Source organism: Pleurodeles waltl, chromosome 3_1 (genome assembly GCF_031143425.1).
Source record: "Pleurodeles waltl isolate 20211129_DDA chromosome 3_1, aPleWal1.hap1.20221129, whole genome shotgun sequence".
Taxonomy (NCBI): Eukaryota; Metazoa; Chordata; class Amphibia; order Caudata; family Salamandridae; genus Pleurodeles; species Pleurodeles waltl.
Window position 1 is genome coordinate 181,707,697 of NC_090440.1, and position 23,077 is coordinate 181,730,773.

Below are 23,077 nucleotides of genomic sequence, written 5' to 3' on the forward strand. Positions count from 1 at the left end.
AATATGCCTCATAGCAGATGTTGACAAAGGATGCCTTGACTAGACACCCATAAGTGACTCCAGAGTCACTAATTAACAGAAAAAAACATAAGGTGAAGGGAGAAGCGGGAGGTTGCAGATAGAAGGGAAATTGTTAACAGGGGGTGCAGAGGGGTGATGAAGAAGGAAAAGAAAGTGAAAAGGCAACAAAGGGCCAGATGTACAAAGACATTTTAGGTTGGAAACCCTCCATTTGGTAACACACAGGAGTTGTGGGTGCAAAGCCCCTTTACATATGTACTAACCTCATTTTCTGATTCAGGAAAAGTCTTCCGAATTGCAAAATAGTTTTAGAAATGATTACCAAATCGCAATTTGGAACGCGTGTGTTGAGGGCCTTCCTTCCAAACTGTGATTTTATAACCTATGTAATAATGGTTTGCAACAATAATTCCATTTGGAAACCATAGATAAGTTATTGATTCTCAAGTTAGGGTGGTAACTGATTCGCAAAGGAGAAGGTGCCTTTTTGACCTCTCCCCCTTTGGGAATTGGGGTGGCAGCTTTAATGGCGGTAGGCAGATCCTGCCTCCTGTCTCAGACGTTTTCAAACACATATTTTTTTAAGCAGCATTGGTTCCTTTAGCAAACTCAGGCTCCTTATAAAAAACAAGATTTTTCATTTCGGAATGTAATCACATTGATGGTGGCCTTCTGTAATGTACAGGCCGCCATCCCTGTTGTTGTAGCCGGTCGCCAAGGGCTGCAAATTACGACCTGTATATTAAGTTTTAACTAGGCAAGTCATTTTATGACCCCATATCATTTATTATTTTGTAAACTGACATATTAGTGCTTAGGTTGATTTACAAAGTAGAGTAGTGGTCTCAAACCGTCAGTATGCAATTTGCAACCGCTTGTTGTGACCACTTTCATAGTACATCTGGCCTAGGGGTTCAAAATCTTTGAATAGGCTTGCAGACCCAAGTGGGGTTAGGTCTCTGCAACTCAATGAAATGCAACCATTTTAACAAATGCCTACTAAAGCCTGGGACAGCCCTTCAAGTCACTTCAAGCCAGAGCCCGATATTGGTCCCTCAGAAAGGCACTGTCTACGCAACACCTTCACTACACAAACAGGGCAGCAATGCCAGCAGATCTTAGAAAGGAAAGCAGTTCCCTCCACAGTGCATCCAGGCGGTTGCAAACATCATTTATATGCCATAAGAGATGTTTGTTACTACTCATCACCACACTGAATTTCTCAGAGTTCTTGCTTGAGTGCCTTTTGATCCCAATTTTCTGCTAAGTGGCATAAGTTCCTTTCTCCTTTTCTCTGTCATGCGAGAAGTGTCCAGGAAAAATAGACTGGATTCCCCTTCATCAGCTCCTTCCTTTTTGCCATGCAACCCCCAGGATCTGGACTGTCAAGTCTTCCTCTCTCTGAATAGTATGACAATGAGGGGCCATTACCCTCCTCACTAGAACTGTACGAAATTATAATTAATGGTGTGTAAAATTACACCTGAGACATTTACCACCCCTATATGGGTGGTGCAAAATGTGCCATGCCAATGTCACTGTTGACATTTTGAACTTAAACAAAACCAAGGGTCCATACACTGGCCTGCCGTCTTACAGAGTGCCTGAAACAAGGTCCTGCAAGCACTGGGAAGGCTCCCCTGCTTGACCAATTGGCTCCTGGGTAGAAGCCCCTGTTGTGGGCTCCATTATCTGGCTCCCTCTCTCGCAAAATGTCCTAACAGGGGTCCTGCAGGCAATGAGAGGGCTGCCCTGCGTGAACTGGTGAAAAAAGCTCTGACAGGGCCCTGGGTCAGAGCTCTGGTTGGCCGTGAGGTAGAATCCCTGGTTGTGGACTCTGTTACCCGGTGCTTGGGATGGGGTCCTGCAGACACTGAGAGGGCTTCCCAGCTTGGGCAGCTTAAGAAGTTTTGACCAGGGACATGGGTCAGAGCTCCAGCTGGGTTGTGGGTGAAAGCCTCCATCCCTGGACTCCATTTTCTGGCCCACTGTGTCACAAAGTGCCCTTGAAGGGGCACCACAGGCCAGTGGGAGGGCTTCCCTGCTTGGCTGGGTAAAAAAGCTCTGAGCAGACCCTGGGCCAGAGGTTCAGCTGGCCCTGGGGTGGAAGCCCCCAGCCCTGGGCTCTCTACCCCAGCCCACTGTATGAATTATAGCCCTGCATGGCCTGGTTAGGAAGCTCTGAGCGGACCCTAGGGCGGAGCTCCAGCTGGCTCATAGGTGGAATCCTCCGCTCCTTGGCTCTATTCGCCAGACTGCTGTGTTGCAAAGTGCCCTGAAAGGGGTCCCGCAGGCACCGGGACAGCCCTCCTGCTTGGTCCAATTAAGAAGCTCTAGCCAGGCCCAGGAGATTGGGCACCCTCAGTCTATTTAGGAATGGACTGCTTAGCCAGCCTCAGCTATTGTTTTGAGCAAAGAGTTTTCCACTCCACTTGTACTGTATGAGGGTCTTCCTTTCATGGTCACAACCAGCAAAGTGAAGGCCAAGCAGCCTGGCAACTTGTGTCCCTAGTGGTCTGACTAGAGTGGATGGGGGTCAGGTGGTGCTAGTCCCTGATGCTGCTTGGTGAACCAGGCCATGCAAGCCATGCCATTGCCCTTTTCCACCCAGTACATTTCCACAGCAGTTCGAAACAACCATTCCATGGGGTGTCCTGGCTGCCCAGGACAGGGTCCCTGTGTCTTGCTCAGCTGCACCTCGGCCTGCCTCTCCTTTCCTTCAGTGTGTAGCCCGCTGGGCCCACCATTGCCCATTTGACTGTCTTGTCCAGCCCATCCCATGCAGGCAAGTAGGAGCTAGTTCAGCAGACTCCCGAGGGTTGGTCTGGTTTGGGTGCGAGGCTCTTCCTTTGTGCATCAAGTGCGGCTACCTGGTTGATCCTGCCAGTGGCATATCCTTGTCTCAAAGATTAATCCATGCAAGAGCAAATGCAGTGAGAGCAATTATGGTACAGTGAAATTGCATATAGCTCATTAAATCAGTTATGGTTCCTTTAGTCGCTCCATCTGTCACTTAATTCTAGCGCTAATACATGTCAATGAGTGCTGATATCCCGTTATGCATGCAGTTATCAGACCAAGACCAATCCAGGCCCGCCTGGCTTCTTTAGTGACTCTAGCTAACCTTGGACTGATCACAGGTCCCTGTAACAGTGGCAACACAATCAAATGTCTACCCTATCAACCTTCAATGGTATTTTCTGAGCCTATCATGATGATCAGGGGTAATGGACAAATGGGGTTGGATTCCAGAAAGGAAGCCTAAGAAACAGCTACTACATCCAAGGAAGTTGGTACCTGCGCAAATTATCTACTATAAATTTGGGGCGGTAGTGACAAAAAATAACAATACAGGAGTCCTTCGAAGCCATGTAAATGGAATAAGTACAATTTAAATGCTTTAACGAGGATATATTGAAAGGCAAGTCTGATGCCGGGAGCCCCAATAATTCCAATTTTAATAATGTATATTACAGTTTCTACAGTTAAAAGCTTATAGTTGGATCTTGGGATCAAGCTGGGGAGATGCTGCGAGGCAAGCTATCTCCTGTCCCAGTCCCCTGCCTTTAGGTGCCTCTTTGATGCTCTTGACAGAGTGTCCTGGTGGTGTGAAATAAGTAAAAAAAAATTGTGTTTTCAAAGCAGACTGGCCACCTGAATACTTCAGCTTTGAATAATCAAATAGAATTTTGGTTCTATTTTGTTGGTTTTCAGAACTGGGGCCTTGATTAAGAGGGGCGGTTGGGGGCATTTGTATTCTGCCATAAGAGGTGAAATTCTTGGACCGGTGCAATACAAACCAAAGCAAAAGAATTTGCCAAGAATGTTTTCATTAATCAAGAATGAAAATCGAAGGTTTGAAAACAATCAGATACAGTCATATTTCTGATCATAAACTATGCTGGCTAGTGACCCAGCGGTGTTAATCCCATGACTCACTGAGCTGCTTCTGAGAAACCAAAAGCTTTGGGTTCTGGGAGGGGGTGGTTGCAAAGCTGAAGCTTAAACTATTAACAGTAGGGCACCATGTAGGATGTTGGCCTGGCTTATAGTGGGTACCTGATGGTACCTTGTGCCAGGTCCAGTTATCCCTTATTAGTAGACTAGTAGTGTTCTAGCAGCTTAGGCTGATAGAGGTAGCTATAGCAGAGCAGCTTAGGCTGAACTAGGAGACATGCAAAGCTCCTACTATATCACTTATATCATATTGCACTAAATCATAAGACTCACAATACTCAGAGTTACTAAAAATAAAGGTATTTTATTTTAGTCACAATATGTCAGAAAATATCTCTGAGGATATACTTCCTTAGGAGGTAAGTAAAATACACAAAATATACCCACAAACCAAAATCAGGTAAATAAACAGTTAGAAAAGTAGTCAAACACTGTAGAATACAATAGGATGCATAGGCCTAACCACAAACCATATACTAAGAAAGTGGAATGCGAACCACGTAGGGACCCCAGGCCTAGTGTAGTGTGTAGAGGGTCGCTGGGAGTGTAAGAAAACACTAAGGGTATCCAAGATACCCCATCCCAAGACCCTGAAAAGTAGGAGTAAAGTTACCCTACTTCCCCAGAAACGCACTAAAGTCGTGAAGGAGATTCTTCAAAGACCACAACTGACTGCAAAGCACTGAAGACGGATTCCTGGACCTGCAGACCTGCAAAGGAAGGGGACCAAGTCCAAGAGTCACGAAAGTGTCCAGGGGGGCAGGAGCCCACTAAACCCTGGATGAAGGTGCAAAATGGCTGCCTCCGGGTGGAAGAAACTGAAGATTCTGCAACAACGGAAGATGCCAGGAACTTCTCCTGTGCACAGAAGATGTCCCACAGAATGCTGGAGGATGCAGAGTTGTTTCTTTGGAGAAAGACTGCAAACAAGCCTTGCTAGCTGCAAATGTTGCGGTTGAAGTTAATGGATGCTCCCCAGGCCCAGGAAGGACCAGGAGGTCGCCACTTGGAAGAGGAGACAGAAGGGGCCCTCAGCAATACAGAGAGCGCATGCAGAAGAAGGAAGCACCCGCAGAAGTACTTGGACATGGGTTCAAGAAAACTGAGCATGTTGGTCATCTCAACACTACAAAGGAGGGTCCCACGAAGCCGGTGGTCAACTCAGCGAGTTGAGCAATACAGCACAGAGTGCTGGGGACCTGGGCTGTGCTGTGCATGAAGGATTCCTTGCAAAAGTGCACAGAAGCCCTAGCAGCTGCAGTTCATGCAGTACACAGGATTGCTGTCTGGCGAGGGGAGGCAAGGACTTACCTCCGCCAAATTTGGACAGATGGACCACTGGACTTTCAGGGTCACTTGGATCCAGCACCTGTGTTCCAGGTGCTGGATCCAAGTGACCCTGAGTGAGAGGGGACCCAGAGGACTGGTGAAGCAGAGGTTTGGTGCCTGCGTTAGTAGGGGAAAGATTCTGTCGACCCACTGGAGATTTCTTCTTGACTTCCAGTGCAGGGTGAAGGCAGACAGCCCCGAGAGCATGCACCACCAGGAAACAGTCGAGAAAGCCATCAGGATTAGGCGCTACAATGTTGTTGGTAGTCTTCTTGCTACTTTGTTGCAGTTTTGCAGGTGTCCTGGAGCAGTCAGCGGTCGATCCTTGGCAGAAGTCGAAGAGGGAGATGCAGAGTAACTCTGGTGAGCTCTTGCATTCGTTATCGGAGGAAAAGCCCACAGGAGAGACCCTAAATAGCTCTCAGAGGAGGACTCGCCACCTAGTCAGGTAAGCACCTATCAGGAGGGGTCTCCGACGTCACCTGCTGGCACTGGCCACTCAGAGGCCTCCATTGTGCCCTCACACCTCTGGATTCAAGATGGCAGAGGTCTGGGACACACTGGAGGAGCTCTGGGCACCACCCCTGGGCTGGTGATGGACAGGGGAGTGGTCACTCCCCTTTCCTTTGTCCAGTTTCGCGCAAGAGCAGGGCTGGGGGTTCCCTGAACCAGTGTAGACTGGTTTATGCAAGGAGGGCACCATCTGTGCCCTTCAAAGCATTCCCAGAGGCCAGGAGAGGCTACTCCTCTCAGGCCCTTAACACCTATTTCCAAAGGGGGAGGGTGTAACACCCTCTCTCAGAGGAAATCCTTTGTTCTGCCTTCCTGGGACTGGGCTGCCCAGACCTGAGGAGGGCAGAAGCCTGTCTGTGGGTTGGCAGCAGGGCTAGTTGCAGTGAAAACCCCACAGAGATGCTTTGGCAGTACCCGGGGTCCATGCTGGAGCCCCGGGGATGCATGGGATTGGCACCCCAATACCAGATTTGGCATGGGGGGACAATGCCATGATCTTAGTCATGTTACAGGGCCATATTCGGAGTTACCATTGTGAAGCTACACATAGGTATTGACATATATGTAGCGCACGTGTGTAATGGTGTCCCCGCACTCACAAAGTCTGGGGAAATTGTCCTGAACTATGTGGGGACACATTGGCTAGTGCCATGGTGCCCTCACACTTAGTAACTTTGCACCTAACCATCACCAAGTGAGGGTTAGACATATAGGTGACTTATAAGTTACTTAAGTGCAGTGAAAAATGGCTGTGAAATAACGTAGACGTTATTTCACTCAGGGTGCAGTGGCAGTCCTGTGTAATATTGGTCTGAGCTCCCTATGGGTGGCAAACGAAATGCTGCAGCCCATAGGGATCTCCTGGAACCCCAATACCCTTGGTACCTAGGTACCATATACTAGGGTATTGTAAGGGGGCTCCAGTGTGCCAATTAGAATTGATAAAAATGGTCAGTAGCCTGCAGTGACAATTTTAAAGGCAGAGAGAGCATAAGCACTGAGGTTCTGATTAGCAGAGCCACAGTGACACAGTTAGGCACTACACAGAGAACACACATTCAGGCATCTTCTTACTAGTGAGGTAATTAAGAGGAGCTGCAGTGGAGCCATATTTTTTAATGAACCTCCTATAGTACTCTTTGATGCCTAGGAAGGCTCTCACCTGGGTTTGAGTTGTAGGGAGAGCCCTTTCCATAATGGTCTGGATCTTCCCCTGCAGTGGTGCAATCTGTTCCCCACCTACCAGGTGGCCCAGATAAACCACTTTCCCCTGCCCTATCTGGCACTTTGAAGCCTCGATAGTGAGGCCTGCCTTTGGAAGGCCTCCAAAACTTTCCATAGGTGGACCAGCTGCTCATCCCAGGTGGAGCTAAAGACAGCTATATCATCTAGATATGCTGCACTAAAAGCTTCCAAACCTTGCAGGACTGTGTTCACCAACCTCTGAAAAGTGGCGTGTGCATTTTTCAAACCAAAGGGCATAACAGTGAACTGATAATGCCCTCCAATGGTGGAAAATGCAGTTTTAGGTTTAGCATCTTCTGACAACTTAATCTGCCAATACCCTGCAGTTAAGTCAAAAGTGCTTAGATACTTGGCAGAAGTTTGTGTATCTATTAGCTCGTCTGCCCTGGGTATAGGGTGAGCATCAGTTTTGGTTACTTGATTGAGACCTCTGTAGTCAACACAAAACCTCATTTCTATCTTACCATCTTTACTGTGAGGTTTTGGGACAAGCACCACTGGGCTAGCCCATGGGCTCTCTGAAGGCTCAATCACTCCTAGGTCCAGCATTTTCTGTACCTCTTGTTTTATGCAATCCCTGACATGGTCAGGCTGCCTATAAATCTTACTTTTGACAGGTAAACTGTCTCCAGTGTTGATTGTGTGCTCACACCATGTAGTGGTACCTGGTATTAGTGAGAAGAGGTCAGAGAATTGGCCTAGGAGATTTATACAGTTGTCCTTCTGCTCAGCAGTAAGGCAATCTGCAAGCACCACTCCCTCCACTAAGCCATCAGCTTCAGTGGTGGAGAAGAGGTCAGGGAGAGGGTCACTCTCTTCTTCCTGCCCCTCATCAGTTGCCATGAGCAGGGTTAAGTCAGCCCTGTCATAGTAAGGTTTTAGGCGATTGACATGGAGCACTCTAAGCGGACTCCTGGGACTCCTGGCAGTGCCCAGGTCTACCAAGTAGGTGACCTCACCCTTCTTTTCTACAATGAGATTGGGTCCACTCCATTTGTCCTGGAGTGCTCTTGGGGACACGGGCTCCAATACCCACACCTTCTGTCCTGGGTGGTACTGGGTCAGGACAGCCTTCTGGTCATGCCATTGCTTTTGGAGCTTTTGGCTGGCCTGAAGGTTTTTACGGGGCTTTTACATGTTCTCAGCCATTCTGGATCTTAGGCCAAGTACATAGTCCACAGTGTCTTGCTATGGAGCTTTTAAAGGTTGTTCCCAACCCTCCTTCACAAGTGCAAAGGGACCTCTTACAGGGTGCCCAAAGAGGAGTTCAAAAGGGCTAAAGCCCACTCCTTTTTGGGGTACCTCCCTGTAAGCAAAAAGTAGGCATGGCAACAGGACATCCCATCTCCTTCTGAGTTTTTCAGGGAGTCCCATAATCATACCTTTGAGAGTTTTATTAAACCTCTCAACTAGACCATTTGTCTATGGATGATAAGGAATAGTGAACTTATAAGTTACACCACACTCCTTCCACAAAGGTTTGAGGTATGCAGACATGAAGTTACTACCTCTGTCTGACACCACTTCCTTAGGGAAACCCACTCTGGAAAAGATTCCTAAGAGGGCTTTTGCCACTGCAGGGGCTGTAGTAGTCCTTAAGGGGATTGCTTCAGGATACCTAGTGGCATGGTCCACTACTGCAAGGATGAATCTATTGCCTGAAGCTCTTGGAGGGTCAAGGGGGCCAACTATGTCAACCCCTACCCTTTCAAAGGGCACCCCAACCACAGGAAGTGGAATTATGGGGGCCTTAGGTGTGCCACCAGTCTTGCCACTGGCTTGGCAGGTCACACAGGAGCGACAAAACTCCTTAGTGTCCTCTGACATGTGAGGCCAGTGAAACAATGGAACAAGTCTGTCCCAAGTTTTACTCTGGCCCAAATGCCCAGCCAAAGGAATATCATGTGCCAAGGTCAAAAGGAACTCCCTGTACTGCAAAGGGATGACCAATCTCCTGGCAGCTCCAGGTTTAGGGTCCCTTGACTCAGTATAAAGGAGGTTATCTTCCTAATAGACCTTATGGCTATCAGTGATATCCCCATTCTGCTGTTTGACAGCTTGCTGTCTTAAACCCTCTAGTGTGGACAGGTCTGCTCTGCCACACTCAGCTCTTCCCTAGCAGCCCCCCTGCACCCAAAAGCTCAGCAGTGTATGTTCTCAGCTCATCTGGTGTAGATTCTGTACAGGGAGAGGATTCCTCTTCCTCAAAACGGGAATCTTCTGGAGAGGGAGGGATAGTGGGCAAGGATTTACCCTTTCTACACCTAGCTTTTGGGATCACTTGGTCCATTATTCCATGATCCAAGCTTCCCTGTCCTCTTTGCTTCTGGGCCTGAGCCCTTGTGAGGGCAAAGATATGCCCTGGAATGGCCAGCATTGCTGCATTAGCCTCCAACTCCACTTCAGCCCAAGCTGATGTCTCCAAACCATTGCCTAGTAAGCAGTCTACAGGTAAATCAGTGGCTACCACAACTTTCTTTGGACCAGTACCCGCCCCCCCCCCCCCCCCAACCCCCAGTTGAGATTCACAACAGCCATGGGGTGGCTAAGAGAGAGTGTTGTTATGCTATTTGTAGTAGACTTCCCACTACCACTGCTATTACTAGGGGCACTAGAGGACGAAGTTGGGGTTCTGGTAGTGGGAGCCTTGGTGTTTTTCCTTGGGTAGGTTGAATCACTTGCCCAATGGCCTTTACTTTTACATAAATAACACCATGGCTTCCTCTGATTGTTAGAAGAGGACTTGGACCCACCACCTGCAGAGGATTTTTGTGGGCCTGATGAAGACTCAGAATGCTTTTTATCCTTGTCCCCACCCTTGTCAGAAGACTTACCATCCTTCTTCTTGCCATGCTTGTCACCACCTGTATTAACTTTTCTGTTCACTCTTGTTCTGACCCATTTGTCTGCCTTCTTTCCCAATTCTTGGGGAGAGGTCAGATCTGAGTCTACCAAATACTGATGCAACAAGTCAGACACACAATTATTCAAAATATGCTCTCTCAGGATTATATTATATAGGCTTTCATGGCCAGTCACCTTACTTCCATGTAACCATCCGTCCAAGGCCTTCACTGAACAGTCTACAAAGTCTGTCCAGTCTTGAGAGGACTCTTTTCTGGTATCTCTGAACTTTATCCTGTATTGTTCAGTGGTTAAGCCAAATCCATCTAAGAGTACATCTTTCAAAACTTTGTAGTTATTGGCAGCACTTTCTCTAACAGTAAGGAGCCTATCCCTACCCTTTCCAGTGAATGATAACCACAAGATAGTAGCCCACTGCCTTTGAGGGACCAACTGTACCATACAGGCCCTCTCAAGTGCAGCAAACTACTTGTTGATGTCATCCCCCTCCTTGTAAGGGGGGACAATTTTGTGCAGGTTCCTAGAATATTTTTGTCTTACTATACCACTTATACCACTTATATCATAAAGCACTATATCATAAGAATCACAATACTCAAGAGTTACTAAAAATAAAGGTACTATGTGTAGCTTCACAATGGTAACTCCGAATATGGCCATGCAACATATCTAAGATCATGGAATTGTCCCCCCCATGACAAATCTGGTATTGGGGTGCCAATCCCATGCATCCCCGGGGCTCCAGCATGGACCCCGGGTACTGCCAAACCAGCTCTTTGGGGTTTTCCCTGCAGCTACCGCTCCTGCCAACCCACAGACAGGCTTCTGCCCTCCTGAGGTCTGGGCAGCCCAGTCCCAGGAAAGCAGAACAAAGGATTTCCTCTGAGAGAGGGTGTTACACCATCTCCCTTTGGAAATAGGTGTTAAGGGCCTGAAAGGAGTAGCCTCTCCTTGCCTCTGGGAATGCTTTGAAGTGCACAGATGGTGTCCTCCTTGCATAAACCAGTCAACACCAGTTCAGGGAACCCCCAGCCCTGCTCTGGTGTGAAACTGGACAAAGGAAAGGAGAGTAGCCACTCCCCTGTCCATCACCACCATAGGGGCGGTGCCCAGAGCTCCTCCAGGGACATATAGTACCAGAGGGCAGAAACACACACATTACCAGAGCATTCTAGTCTCACACAGCAGAGCCAGAGAGTACCAGAGGGCAGAGATACACACAGTACCAGAGCTTCCGATTCTCACACAGCAGAGCCAGAGAGTACCAGAGAGCAGAGATACACACAGTACCAGAGCTTCCTATTCTCACACAGCAGAGACATGGAGTACGAGAGGGCAGAAACACACACATTACCAGAGCATCCTAGTCTCACACAGCAGAGCCAGAGAGTACCAGAGGGCAGAGATACACAGTACCAGAGCTTCCTATTCTCACACAGCAGGGACACAGAATAACAGAGGGCAGAGATACACACAGTACTAGAGCTTCCTATTCTCACACAGCAGGGACATAGAGTGCCAGACGGCAGAAACACACACATCACCAGACCTTCCTATTCTCACACAGCAGAGCCAGAGAGCAGAGATACACACAGTACCAGAGCTTCCTATTCTCACACAGGAGAGACATGGAGTACGAGAGGGCAGAAACACACACATTAGCAGAGCATTCTAGTCTCAAACAGCAGAGCCAGAGAGTACCAGAGGGCAGAGATACACAGTACCAGAGCTTCCTATTCTCACACAGCAGGGACATAGAGTACCAGAGGGCAGAAACACGCACATTACCAGAGCTTTCTATTCTCACACAGCAGAGACTGAGAATACCAGAGGGCAGAAACACACAAATTACTAAAGTTTCACATTCTCACACAGCAGAGGCAGAGTATAACAGAGGGCAGAAACACACAGTATCGACGCTTCCTATTATCACACAGCTAAAACAAAGAGTAACAGAGGCCAGGCATACACAGAGTACCAGCGTTTCTCATACTCAGCCTGGGAGTCCCAAAGTGCTTTTCATACTCCTTCAGTAGAGGCAGAGTTGCAGAGGGCTGAGATACAAGTAGTACCAGAGCTTTCTATTCTCACACATCTGAGAGCACCAGAGCGCAGAGATACCCACATCACATACTCACACAACCTAGACAGAGAGTACTGGAGGGCAAAGATACACAGAGTAATAGAACTTCCTATATTCTCACAGCAGAGACAGAGAGCATCGGAAAGCTGCGATACACAGTATCAGAGCTTCCTATTCTCACAGAGTAGAGACAGAGAGTACCAGAAGAGCACCAATACACCCAGCACCAGGGCCTTTCATACTCACACATTAGAGGCAGAATGCATCCAAGGGCAGAGATACATATAGTACCAGAGCTTCTCACACAGCAGAAACTGTGATTACCAGAAAGCAAAGGTATGCACTGTACCGGAGCTTCCCAGGGAGTACCATAGGTGAGTGATATACACATTACCAGAAGATCCTTTTCTCATAGAGCAGTAATGGAGACCTAAAAGGAAGAGATTTGTGTGCATTTCATTCTCACAAACAGACACGCAGAACAGAGAATCTCATTATCAGAGAGCAGAGAGGCATACGGAACTAGATAATTGATTTCTTACAAAGCACAAATAAGGAGGGAACGTGGATGCGTTTTATTCTTTCAAAGCAGAAACACAGAAGGAATAAGTGTTTCATTCACACAGAGCAAATATACATAGGGGACCAGGCAGTCTCATTCCCTCACAACAGAGAGATGTACAGAACCAGAAAACCTCACTCTCTCATAGAGACATACACAACCAGAGAATCTCATTCCCTCACAGCAGAGAGACATATGGAACCTGAACATCTAATTTTCTCACAGCAGAGAGACACAGGCAATGAGAAAATCTAATTCTTTCAGAGCAGAGGGACACATTGAAACAGAGAATTTCATTCCCTGAGAGCAGAGAGACACAGGGATCCATATATTCTCATTCCCTCAGAGCAGAGAGGCAAAAGGAACCATAGATTTTCATTCCCTCCGAGCAGAGAGACCACAGGGAACCAGAGAACCTCATTCCCTCAGAGCAGAGAGAAATAGACAAGAGAATCTCATTCTTGCAGAGCAGAGACAAGTAGGCAACCAGAAAATATTGTTCTGATTAAGTTGAGACAATCAGGGAAGTTGTGTGTGTTTCACTTCTACAGCACAGAAATACACAGGGACCCAGAGAATATAATCCTCTCAGAGCAGAGCGACACAGGGAACCAGAGAATCTCATTCCCTCAGAGTCGTAAGCACGGGAAACCAGATAATCTCATGTTCATAGAGCAGGGAGACCTAGGAAACCTTTCTCAAAAAGTGAATACAGGCAGGGAACCTGTGTGTGTTTTATTCTTACACACCAGAGGTAGGCAAGGAACCAACGAGTCTTGTTCTCCCAGAGCAGGGAGACTTAGGGAACCTTAGAATCCCATATATCAAAAGCAGAGACAACCAGTGATCTTTTGTGTGCCTCATTTCTAAAGAGCAGAGATACAAAGTGTACACAGAGAACTTCATTCCCAAGGAGCAGAGATACATAGTTAACCATAGGATCTCATTCCCTCGGCGCAGAGAAGCACAGAGAACAAGAGAATCACATTCCAGCAAAGCCTAGAGATAAAGGGAACTAGAGTATTTCTTTCCTAAAGAGGAAATTAACAGAATGAACCAAATATCTTGTTCTCACAAAGCATAGATATGCAGGGAACCAGAATCTGTTTCATTCTTACAGAACACAGACACAGGGAACTAGAAAATACCATTCTCTCAGTGCTGCAACATAGGAGAATTCTACTCCCACAGAGCAAGAGAGACTTAGGACCACATGTACGTATGTTAGAATTTGTGAGTTCCTAATTGTTATTCTATGCAATTAAGAAATCACAGTTTCAAATGTACGAAACTATGGAGTTTCATTTGGAGCAAGCTCTCCTCTGCTGCCGCATCGCTCTTTTCTGTTTTCTGCCTCGTTCTCACTGCCTTCTCCTCCACTCCCCCTGTTTTTCTGAGTGCTTTCTTCTTCGTCTCCCCCATTTTTCAGAGTGCTTTCTCCTTTTTGACTCATTTTACTACCTTCTCCTCCTCTATTTTTCTGAGTGCTCTCTCCTGCTTTCAGTTTCATTTTCACTGCTTTCTCCCTCCTTTCTCCCTGTTTTTCTGAGCGCTTTCTCATTGGTTTTGCCTCGTGTTTGCTGCTTTCTCCCTCCTTTCTCCTTCCTTTCCCCTTTTTTCTGAGTGCTTTCTCCTTTTTTTTGCCTCGTTATGACCGCCTTCCCCTCGTCTCCCTCTGTTTTTCTGAGTGCACTCTCCTGTTTCTGTATCATTCTCACTGCTTTCTTCTTTCTTCCCCCATATATCTGAGTGCTTTATCTTTCTTTTTGCCTTGTTTTTGCTGCTTTCTTCCTCCTTTCCCTCCATTTTTCTGAGTGCTTTCTCCTGCTTTTGACCTCCTTTTTCTCACTGTTCATTCCTTTTTTCTTCCCCATTGCCACTTCTGGCTGCCACCCATCCTCATGCCTCCAACCTAGCCCCGCCCGCTCCTACCCATGCCCCTTCCTCCTCCGAGGACCTACTTAATGGAGGCCCAACGCAACCCTATTGAGCAGGCACTTCCCTGCTGCTACATCGCTTTCTCCTGTTTTCTGTCTCGTTCTCACTGCCTTCTCCTCCTCTCCCCCTGTTTTTCTGAGTGCTTTCTCCTGCTTTCTGCCTCATTTTCACTGCTTTCTCCTCCTCCCCCCATTTTTCTGAGTGCTTTCTCTTTTTTTTGCCTTGTTTTTGATGCTTTCTCCATCCTTTTTCTCACTGTTCATTCCTTTTGTTCCCCTTTTCCGCTCCTGCTTGCCATCCTTTTTCCCACCTCCTGCCCGCCACCTCCCAGTGCCACCCTCTCCTCCCAGGACCTACATAATGTGGGCCACACACAGCAGTCACACCAAAGACACGCCAAAGGCAAGCCCGTCCGTAGTCCTCCTTGCCTGGACCGTGCCTCGTGCCAGGACCCCTGGCTCTTCCACCCTAGGAAGATACACCGCCGCTGGCCCCCGAGCCGGGGCTCTCGGATGCACCTACCACCAGAGGACCATTCTCCTGCTGACACTGCCGCCTCACCTTCAGCACCAAAGCAACCAATGCACCCGACACATCTACCGAGACCCCCACAACACAACACTCCAGTGCATCCTACTTAATGCATGTTCACTAGTTAAACATGCCACCGAGGTCTGGAACATGATCTCCTTCCTCGCCCCAGACATCATCTTCCTCACAGAAACCTGCCTCAACCCCGCCTCCACACCATACATCGCCACCTCCATCCCCGAAAGTTACAAGTTACAAGATAACACACTAGGACAGAACCAACAAGCACTGAGGCAGAATCGTCATCACCCACTGTATGACATCCCCTGATGACCTGACATAGGTAATGGAACACCTCAACTTCCAACTCCACACAGACAGAAAAAGCACCATCAGAGACACCCTTGCCTACAGACCGTCAAGACCACTCCCCAGCTTCTGCAACACCAACCCGGAAATCATTGCCCCGCAAACAATTAACTCCAAGCACTACATATTCCTAGGGGACCTCAACTTCCACCTCGACGACCCCCTGACGCCAACTCCACTCACCTCCTGGAAAGCTTGACCAACATCAGCCACAAGCAGCTCATCACCAACCCTACCCACATCGCAGAACACACGCTCAGCCGCATCTTCACCGCCAGTGTCAGAGTCAGGCACATCCACACCACTCACGTGGTCCGACCACCACAGCATACACTTCACCATCTCAGGACCCATAACCCGGCACCTAGTCCCCCAGATCCACACCAAGAAACTGGAAAGAAGTATCAGAAGACCAGTGAAACAACACTCTCTGCCTCCTCCTCCCAGACTTTACACACAACCCTGAACAAGCAGCAAATAACTTATCCCACTGGATCACAGAATGTGCAGACGCCATAGCCCCCGCCAAGACAGCCAAGGTCAAAGAACAAAGCAAAAGAGTAAGCTGGGCCACCGAGGATCTGCACACCACCAAATGCAACTGCTGACAACTTGAAAAGAAGTTGTGCATGAGCAAGAAAACAGAAGATTGCTCCGCCTTTAGGACCACTCTCAACCAGTACCACCAGTTCCTGAAAGAAACCAAGAAAAATGCACTAGCAGACTGCATCAATGCCAGCAGAAACCACAGCAAAGAACACTTCACCACTGTGAAGGAGTTCACTAATCCTGCAGCGGCAGAGAATGACATCACTCCCTACTAGGAACTGTGTGACAACCTCGCAGACTTCTTCCACAAAAATATATCAGCCATCTACAAAAACGGTAAACATCAACCTTCACCCACAGACAACATCAACCAGCTCACATGCACAAACGCGAACCCCAAACACCTTCTCACCTACTGAGAACTCACCACGCAAGACTCTATCTCCATCATGAACTCCGTACACTCTGGAGCACCCACGGACCCTTGCCTGCCCCCACCATGTCTTTAACCTCGGAAGCAAGACAATCAGCAACAAGCTCAGGAAGGTCCTGAGTACCTCCATCACTGTGGCCTCCTTCCAGAAGGTCGGGAAACACACTGAAGTGAGGCCCCTCCTGAAAAAAAACATCCACTGACCCAGCTGAACTGAAGAACTACCATCCCAACTCTCTGGTCCCTTATCTAGCAAAAGTCCTTGAGAAAGCGATCAACCAGCAACTCACCTAACACCTAGAATACCACAATCTCCTGGACACCTCCCAATCCGGATTTAAAGCTAAGGCATGGCACAGAGACAGCCCTGATTGCAGCCACAGATGACATCAGAGCCCTCCAGGACTGTGGGAAAACATAGCCCTCATCCTCCTGGACTTGTCTGTCACGTTTGAAACCGTTTCCCACCATATTGTGATCAAGAGACTCCACCACATCAGGTTTCAAGGAAACACCCTCAAATGGATTGGCTTGTACCTCACTGGCCAAACCCAAAGGATCCATCTCCCACTGTTCATCGTAGACACCAAGAAGATCATCTGTGCAGTTCCCCAAGGATCATCCCTCACCCCAACCCTCTTCAGCACCTACATGACTGCCTTGGCTGTCACCTTCATATCACACGGACTCAACATCATCTCCTATGCTGATGACACACAGCTCATCTTTTCACTGTCCGAAGATCTCTCCACAACAAAATCTAACTTCCACAGATACATGATGAATGTAGTGGATGGAATGAAGGACAGCTGTCTCAAACTCAACACCAAAAAAACTGGAGTCCTCCTCTTTGGGAACAACACCTCTCCATGGACTGACACTTGGTGGCCCGCAGAGCTCACCACACCTCACACCCCAACAGACCACATCCACATCTTTGGCTTCATCCTAGATAGCAAGCTATCCATTAAGAAACAAGTGGACGCAGACTCATCCGCCTGCTTCTACAACCTTCACATGCTCCTCAAGATCTTCAGGTGGCTCCCAGCAAATACCAGAAGGACCGTCATGCAGGTCCTCATCACCAGCAGACTGGACTACAAAAACACACTGTAGGAATCCCAGCATACCTCCTGAAGAGACTCCAGACAATACAGAACTCAGTGGCAAGTCTTGTACTTGACCTCCCAAGAAGGACCCACATCATACCCCATCTCAATAAACTAAACTGGCTCCCGATTCATAAGAGATGCCAGTTCAAGATGCTGACCCACGCCTACGAGCCCCTGCACATTGAAAAACCAGCATCTATCAACAAACACCTGACCTTCCACCAACTGACCAGATGCCTCCAATAAGCGTCTCTCTCCCCAAGAGACACCCCACAGATCCATCAAGCCCACAGTGGAGGATGCTACTTCTTGCACCTGCCAGCCAAGGCTTGGAACAACCTCACCCTGCACCTCAGAACCGCACCATTACTCCAGCGATTCAGAAGAGAACTAGTGACCTGGATGTTTGAATTATCATATCCCAACACAGCACCATACAGCTCCAGCGCCTCAAGACCCTCACAGGTGATTTGCCACACTCTGTAAATGTTTGATTGATTGATTGATTTGCAATGGGTCGAAAATAGACCTACTTGATTAATATTCATGAGGAAGGACTCACTTTGCGACCCACTGGGAATCGCAAAAATCATAGGGCTGGTGGCCTGCTGAGATCAGCGAACCACCATGTCTGTGATTGTTTTTCAATAAAGCAATCTTTTTTTTAAATGCTGTCTGTTTTCCTTAAAGGAAAACGTGATGAGTTTAAAAGAGAAAATGAAAAGTTTTCTTTTCATTTTTTTAAGAGCAGTCAGTGGTCTGTGGGACCACTGCCTGCCTTTAAAAAAGGCTTTTGCAGACATTCACAAAGGAGAATTGGTCCCTTGGGGACCCTTTCCCATTTGCAAATGGGTTACCACCAACCTGAAAATGGTGGTAACCTGCGAATGTTTTGCAACCGTATTTGGGTCACAAACCATTCACACATACTAGTACTATTCGATATTAGAAAGGGACGTCCTAAACACACCTTTTCCTAATACCGAATCGCAAAGCCAAATTGTGATTCGGAAAACTGAATCACAATTTTGCACTGGTACATGCCAAAAAGCTTTTTGGCGGTCGCAAACGGCCTGATTCTGCAAATCGGACTGTTTGCGACTGCGAAAAAGCTTTATATATCTGGCCCCAAGTGAACAAAATAACCTCATACCCTTGCAGAAGAGCGCAATAGGGAACCGGAGAATCTCACTCTCACAAAGCAGAGATAAGCAAGGATCTTACCTGTGCCTCTTCCTTACAGAGCATAGATACTTAGGGAACTGGAAAAGTTCATTCTTACAGAGCAGAGAGATGTAGAGAAGCTCATCCCATTAGAGCAGAGGTACATAGGAAACCAGAGAATCTCATTCACTCATAGCAGAGAGACACATGGAACGAGAGGATCTCATACTTACAAAGCATAAATAAGAGGGGAACCTGGGTCTGTCTCATTTGTTCAGCTCCTTGATACACAGGTCTCATTTGTTCCACTCCTTGATACACAGGGAATTAAATAATCTCATTCTCAGAGAGGAGAGAGACAAGTTGAGAACTCAAATGTGCCTTATTCTCCCGTAGCAGAGACACCCATGGGAACTCACATTGGGCACATTCTCACAAAATGGTTAATAGAGTTTGTTTTGTGAGTAGTTGGAAATTACTACTGACTTACTCCTGAATTTGAAGGTACAAGCAGTGCTTAATTTGAGCCGGTGGTTTCCAGTGCGGGCACCGGCACTTATTTTTCTGCCTCAAGCATTTACTGCAAGCAAAAGACACATATGGGAAAAACAGAGGAAGAGAAAAACAAAAAAGCGTCACAAAAGGAGAAAGCAGAATGCTGCAACAGTGAGGTGAAGGGGCAAGGAGTGGCTGTAAATGGATTAAAGAGACCCGAGATGGCTTCAGGATGTAGCTGCCTCAGTATTCCGTGCTTATACATTTATTTGCAGCAGTCGCATGTTTCAGAGAATAGCTTTGGGCACTGGCACGTTTTTATTTACAAACTAAGCACTGGGCACAAGGTATACCTAGCCATTGAATAAACTTTTGTGACTGCTTATAGAATACTGGAGCATCTCATTCTCGAACAGCATAGACATTTTAGACTTTCAGGAAACTTTAGTGAGACGCCTAGTGAACCAGAGTATTGGATACACAAAACTGACTGCGCTTTCTGAGTACTAATGTTTCTTTCCCTCTGCTTTCAGTGCCTGAGTACCCAAGATGTTTCCAGTGCTGCACCTTCAGAGCCCCAAGCACTTGGCCAACTCTTCCTCGTGCTGCAGTACCAGTCTCTGGCCAATCGCATTAAGGTGATGGTGCGAAAGGCAGAGAACCTTGGCCGACTGACTCGTATGCCTGGAGCCCCAGGTATTGTGTCCCCCTCTTTATGAAAGGCATATTTTCCTTAGTATAAAGTAAATTAAAGCCCTGATATGATTGAAGCATGGAAGGACCTATTGTCTTTTTCAAAGCAGTGAGTTAAAAAACATACCCTACCCATGAGCTCCAGAAAGAAAATCAGCCAAGAAGAATACAATAAATTTCAACAGTAAAAGTTATTTTCTTGGTGTAAGCAAAGAAGTTAACGTGTCTTACATAAAAGGAAGTCAACATGTCTTGTAGGAAAGGAAAAATGTAACTTGCAGGTATAACAGAGCTACTTCCCATTTGATTGGAATCCTATTCTCTTTAGATGGGGTCACAATTTGTCAAAGTTGGAGCTAGAAAAGAATGTGAAAAAATTGATAAACAGAAAAAAACAAGGGAGACTAGTATTTTCACCTTGGCTTGAAAAGGTAGAAGCAGGCTAATATTTAACTCAATGTCTAAAATGAAATTATGACTTTACTGTTCATGTAGAAAAATCAGGCATGAACATCAGCATTCTCATTCTTGGGGTTCTCTCAACCAGGGGACAGTAGATTGAAACTTTTTTTGTTTGTGAGGTCGTTTGCAGGAATGGTCGAAATAGAATTATTTATTGATGTATTTATTTATTAATTTATAGCATGTGTAAAGCGCTCTGCCACCAACTGGTATCCTGGCGCTAGCCACTAACGGGGGAAACACAAGACTTCTGCTAATAGGTACAGACAAGCTGTACCAAGACATACACTCGGATTACTTCGGGAAAATCCAGGTCTTGAGAGCTTTTCTAAACTATAGAAGGTGGGTTAAAGATCTGAAGGAGGCCGGGAGTTGATTCCAAAGTCTGACTGCGCCAATTGTAAAGGTCCGACCTCCTTGTCTGGATTTCCTGAACTTGGCCATACACGCCAAATCGGTTGAAGATGAGTGTAGGCACCTGTTTAGTATATGTATTTTTTGCAAACCGAAGGTGCATGATTCTAGGAAAGTAATCATGTTCCTTAAATAGGCACAATCAGAGCTTTAGGCTTGCCGGAAGATTGTGATTCCATAATCCAGCTAGCACTTCTTGTGAAAGTCTGTGATGAAACAGAGCCATGGACTTTCTGAAATAATATTTGCAGTTAATAGGAAGAGGAGGAGGTTCTGTGATTGCACATGCTGGACTCATACGTCAGGATGCTAAGGAAGTGGCCAGAACGTAGGATTTTGCTAGTCCAGCTGATAATGGCTGGATGGTGGCAGAGTCAGAAGTTCATATTACAAGTCAGAGTAATGCTTGTGTCACAAATGATTCCCTGCGCACTGAGTTGGCTTCACCAACTGAGCACATGGCGTTACCTCAGGCCAAGAAATTTAAAGGGGTCACACGCTGCCAATTTCTTAAGTTAAAGGCCAATTCAGCTTTTCACCCAGCAAGTGTGGACATATAGAAGGATGCTCATGGGCCAAAAGGCTCGGCCTGGGAGGCAGTGGATGTTCTAAGTATTAATCATGGAAAGTAATTTATATTCCTTGGAGTCTGTTTTGAAGGGCTTGTTTAATACTGTTTTGAAAAGGATTGACTCTTTGGAGGCCACCGCGGCTACATTTTTAGATCTGATCAAACAGTTGTCACTGGAGAGGGCAAAAAAAGGCAGAGGAGTTCAGTCTTTTAATGCTCCTTACCAAGGGGAGCAAATACCCCTGCTTGGGTTTAATAGCAGTGGTGCTGAGAAGAATTTACCAAATGTACAGGCATGGTGTAAGTGTCAAGGTTGTGAGAATCATCCTCTGAGGTTGACTCAGGATAGAAATGCTCAGCCCGGAGCAATGTAAAGGGTGGGAGAAGCTAAATAACAAAGTGAGGCATTGGTTAGGTATGAGGATAGGAAGGTCAAAGTACTTGTTGGATGGCATCACTATGATTAGGCGTGTACCTTGGATTGGGAGAGGTCCCAGAACATATATTGAAGATTGTGTGGTGGTTAATTTGCACTTAGCTTAATTTGCAGAAAGAGTTTTAACGTAATTGAAGACCCACTCACTCACTGGAAGTAATATTTTGGTGCTTCTTTTAGGGTTCTTTTACATTCCATCAGCACTAGCTAGTGGCTTTAGGAGGGAAAGGGTTTCGGTTCCTAGGCAACCTCAGGAGAACACATGCTATCCCCACACCTTTTAGCCACCAGTTTGTGCTCAGAACCGTTTACACCTCTGAGTTTGTTATTTGACCAGGATTAGACAATTGCTTGGGTTGTCTCGTGTTCAGGCAACTGATGGCAGGGCCTAGCCTACAATCCCTCATCCGGCTGAAGGAGATAAGGTGGTGATAGTGAATGTAGTAAATGGTTGATAACTCAGTTGATACTGAAGAGTCTGTGAAGCTTTTGAGTAGAAATATCACAAGGGCAAGGTCTAAACTGAGTAACCCTGATTGGAGAAAATCCGTTCAGGCTTATCCCATATTGTGTTTCCAAGAATCTGGATAGATTAATCCCTTTCACTTAGAAGGATATGTCTCCTTCTACTCACCTGCAGCCAGGGCTAAGGGTGTCTTGGGGACTGTAATCACTACATATTTACTAAGTATAGTGGGAAATACATTTTAGTGTCTCATTATAAATTTGTGAGATTTGAATTTAAGGAAGGATGGGACCTTTTGATAATCAAGTATTATAACAAGATTTTTGATTATTCCATTGTTAATATGGTCATGTCTCTTGAAAAAGACCTGAATTAGTTTACTGAGCACATTAAGAATTATATTTTTATTATTTGGGCAACTGACTTTAATATTCATATGTGTGCTTTAAATGCCAGGGAGGCTTGTGGTCTTACTAATATAGATGGAGAGGACCTGGCACATTTTATTCATACTACCTATGGGAGGCATTAACTCATTTTATAATTAAGGACATTTTACTGTTTGCTAGTGATTTTGGTGCCTCATACGTAAGGGCTGTCCACAATGTAAGGGCAAGGGTAACCCAAGTTGAATTGATTTTATTCAAGTTACAGAGAATCTTAAATCCTGTAGAGCAGATTTCTTGATTCTCCCATCATGTATGAGTGATCAAAATCTGCTTAGGTTAGCTTTCAGGCTGGCTCATGTCAGACCTAAGCCCACATTGTTATGTCAGGGTCTATAGGTGGGGAGCCGGAGGGGGTTGGCAATAAAATGGAATAACGTGGACACAAGTAGGCTTTTCTCTAATGTGACACGAAATTAGGAC

The 23,077-nt window shown here is 46.6% G+C and overlaps 1 protein-coding gene across 1 annotated transcript in view; it reads left to right on the forward strand.

The window, feature by feature from the left end:
• Positions 1 to 23,077, forward strand: part of LOC138283375 (synaptotagmin-7-like) — a 102,538-nt gene that overhangs the window by 19,898 nt on the left and 59,563 nt on the right. The window contains exon 3 of the mRNA XM_069221358.1: positions 19,700 to 19,862. Within this exon, the coding sequence (XP_069077459.1) occupies positions 19,700 to 19,862 (163 nt within the window). The remainder of the gene's footprint in view (positions 1 to 19,699; positions 19,863 to 23,077) is intronic.